The sequence below is a fragment of the Octopus bimaculoides genome, chromosome 3 (assembly GCF_001194135.2).
Source record: "Octopus bimaculoides isolate UCB-OBI-ISO-001 chromosome 3, ASM119413v2, whole genome shotgun sequence".
NCBI classification, from domain to species: domain Eukaryota; kingdom Metazoa; phylum Mollusca; class Cephalopoda; order Octopoda; family Octopodidae; genus Octopus; species Octopus bimaculoides.
Window position 1 is genome coordinate 44270654 of NC_068983.1, and position 3506 is coordinate 44274159.

A 3506-nucleotide genomic window follows, 5' to 3' on the forward strand; every position below is an offset into this window, starting at 1 on the left:
ATATATATATATATATATATATATATATATATATATAACTTTGGGATCTAGAAACAGGAGCAAGATTATTAATATGCTGTAGTAGAGTTTATTCACTGGAAGTTGAGTAATCCTTCAATCTACCTAAGCTCCAATTTGACAAAATCAACGGGTATGGGTATACTTGCTTCAAGATCCGGGTACACATAGAATATGTCATTATGATTTGTGAATTTTCATTGGCCAGTTAATTATGTCAAGGGTGCAAGGTTGAGGTGTGCAGCAGCTTAGGTTATCATATTCTTTATAAAGGAGGCAAGAAATAAGGGCTTCTATAAAGAAATAATCCATTTACTCATCTCTGGTTCAGAATAAGAGCATTACTTTTGTGATGTGAGAATTGGTAGTCTGGGTAGTAGTTAGGGATGATGATATGTAAAGGACAAATTACTGTTATGTTGGTGTGACAAAGGTTTTGCTTAAACCCCAGGTCAGCTCAGATTGAACAGGCTTATGTAAAAAGTATTCAAGCCATAACCACATTTTTATGAAATTATATAATCCTATAACTAGTCTAAATTTTATTGTTATCTCTTCCAAGTGCCACCTGATCACTCCCACCCACTCTTCTATTATATGAGTAGCAATGTAGCCCCTCTACAGCAAGAAACCTGTTCTTCTCTGGTCCCTTCTCTCATACCTTAACTGCCCCCTTCTTTGCTACAACCCCACTCAGTTGTAAGGGGTCAGTGTTGAAAGTTCATGGTCACTTCACTGGTGCTGGTACCACAAATAAAAAGAAAAAGTATCCAGTACATTTTGTTAAGTGGGTGGCATAAGGAAAGGCATTCACCCACAGAAACCATACCAAAGTGGATATTAGAGAATGATGCAGTCTTCAGACCCATTAGATCCTGTCGAACCATCCAACTCATGCCTGGGTTAAATTCAGATATTAAATGATGATAATGATTCAAAGTCAGCATCATCATCATCATTTAGCATCCATTGTCCATGCTGGCATAGGTTGGATGGTTTAACTAGGTCTGGTAAGCTCGAAGGCTGCACCAGACTTCAGTCTGATTTGGCACAGTTTCTATGGCTGCATGCCCTTCCTAATGCCGCCCACTCCAAGACAGACAAAGTGTTAGAATACTAAAGGCCGGATATAGTAACCTTTAGACGAGACAAACAAGAGTGCCTAATAATCGATGTAGCAGTGCCAAGAGATCAACATATCATCATGAAAGAAAGAGAAAAGGTTGATAAATATGGAGACCTGAGAATTGAGATCGCTAAGATGTGGCAGCTACGAGAGTCAAACATAAAGGTTGTCTCTGTTATCACTTGAGCATTGGGTCCAATACCACCCAATCTGAAGAAACAACTGGAAACTTTAGAAATACCCTACAATCTAGGTGAATTGTAAAAGTCGGCATAACTTGAAACTACATGCATATTGTGAAAAGTACTGCCTGCCTGAGGTCCTTGTTGTGACTTGATACAATATCTTCAATCAACAACATCAAGATATTGGATACTGTACAATGTCTTAATAAAAGGAAGCAATACCAATGATAAATTAAAAAACACTTACTTTAGTTTTATCCAAAGGATTGGCAAAGTCCAAATCAGGAGCAATGAAAAGATAGCCCCATATTGATGCCCTTCTTGAAGCCTGTTTAAAAAAAAAAAAAAAAAAAATTAGACAACAAAAATCAAATTTTCAGACTAAATTTACAAAATGTTTACAAATAATGGTCATGAGAACTTTGCTAGATAAATATTGAAATTTTCTCTTGTCTTTTCTCTTCATAATATGACAATCCGAGATTTCTTCCCTGGAGATATTGACCTCCAGAAAATAAAACTGATCATTAAGTTGGAACATAATCTATCCGAAATTGTACTGGCAGATTTTAATTTAGATCACTTAAAACATGACTTGTTTCATAGAACAGGTGGTCCAATGTAGGTTGGTTTCAAAAGGGTTAAGCACATAATACTCTGACATGCAACATAAAACTATGCATGCACATATACATATGTGCAGTAGATCTGTAAAAAACAAAAAAAAAAAAACACTACAGGTAATCTTTAGATGGTCTCTTAAAATGGCTAAATGCCAGTGAAACTGCTCCCAAACTAAAATTAGTTTCTATTTTATGAAAAATGAGGGAGAGGAGTTAGAGCAAGCAATCATGAGAATTTATGTGTGTGTGTGTGTGTGTGAGAGAGATAAGATTAAATTTATTACACTAAATGAAAGCAGAAGTTTGCCAGAAAAAAGATAGCGAAATAGATCAAGGTCAATACTAATATAGTTAATGATTTCTAAAGAAGTTTAATTATTGCTGAGAGAGATAGACAGAACAAACAATGCCTTTTACATAAAAAAAGACAGAGAGATCATAATGACATTTAGAGTTTTATTATTTAATTAGTTGCTAAATAAATAACAGACAAAAAAACAAAGACTGAATTAATCCAATGTTATATCTAGCGGCTAATATAATATTAAGTGAGCACTTCCAGTGCATTCATCCATTTTGAAGGCAGCAGAATGGAATAAGGAAACTTGGCTGCTGTTTCTAGCAAGCCATTTGACAACAGAGACTCCTTTGTTCTGGCTACTGAATTAATTAGCACCAGTGTCTGTTAACTAGTGTTTTGTATAATACAAGACACTTCAGATGTGAGAGGACTTGTCAAGACTAATCAGAGATAATTATGCATGCAGTCATTATCATTTTGATGTTCACTTTTTCAAGCTGGCAAGAGTTGGATAGAGTTTATCGAGACAGATTTTCTACAACCAGATGCCCTTCCTGTAATCAAGCCTCACCTATTTCCCAGCAAGGAAATATTTCTTCCATGGCCAGACATGCTTTCACAGAATATTGGAAATGAATGACACTGCTTATATGACAGTGACACTCGTTTACAACTATCACAATGTCAAGACAAGGAAATATGAAGACCCACAAAGAGCTTCATTCGGTTTCTGTTTACCAAATCCTCTTAATCCAAACAAGTGGAGGAATGGAAGAAATGAAGGTGAAACTGCACAGAGAATATATTAGAATTAATTAGAATTTAACTATATTTTAAAATATAGGAATACACTTGAGCAGTTTCACATTAGAGTTTCACAAGCGTATAATGCATGGAGCTGTGTCACAAATTATGTTTATTCTGTCTCCAATTCTAATAATAGTTTGTTTATAATCTAGGGATGTGACAGAGCAATGTCTGTAAATAAATAAATTGATTGGTCAATGTTTGTGTATTCAGCTCATCTGGCAGTCATGGGAGGTCACACACAGAACTGAAACTCAGGAGACAAAATTTCAGTTTCAATAAAAGCCATATCTTCTACATGTATTGAGCACTTCTCATTTGTTTGATATAAATAATGTACATGGATTGTGAAGGCGCATGGCTCAGTGGTTAGAGCATCGAGCTTACGATCGTGAGGTTGTGAGTTCAAATTCCGGACCGGGCTGTGTGTTGTGTTCTTGAGCAAG

The 3506-nt window shown here is 35.7% G+C and overlaps 1 protein-coding gene across 1 annotated transcript in view; it reads right to left on the minus strand.

Annotated features, from left to right (window-relative positions):
* Positions 1 to 3506, minus strand: part of LOC106876527 (putative leucine-rich repeat-containing protein DDB_G0290503) — a 259001-nt gene that overhangs the window by 161051 nt on the left and 94444 nt on the right. The window contains exon 2 of the mRNA XM_052966733.1: positions 1577 to 1657. Within this exon, the coding sequence (XP_052822693.1) occupies positions 1577 to 1657 (81 nt within the window). The remainder of the gene's footprint in view (positions 1 to 1576; positions 1658 to 3506) is intronic.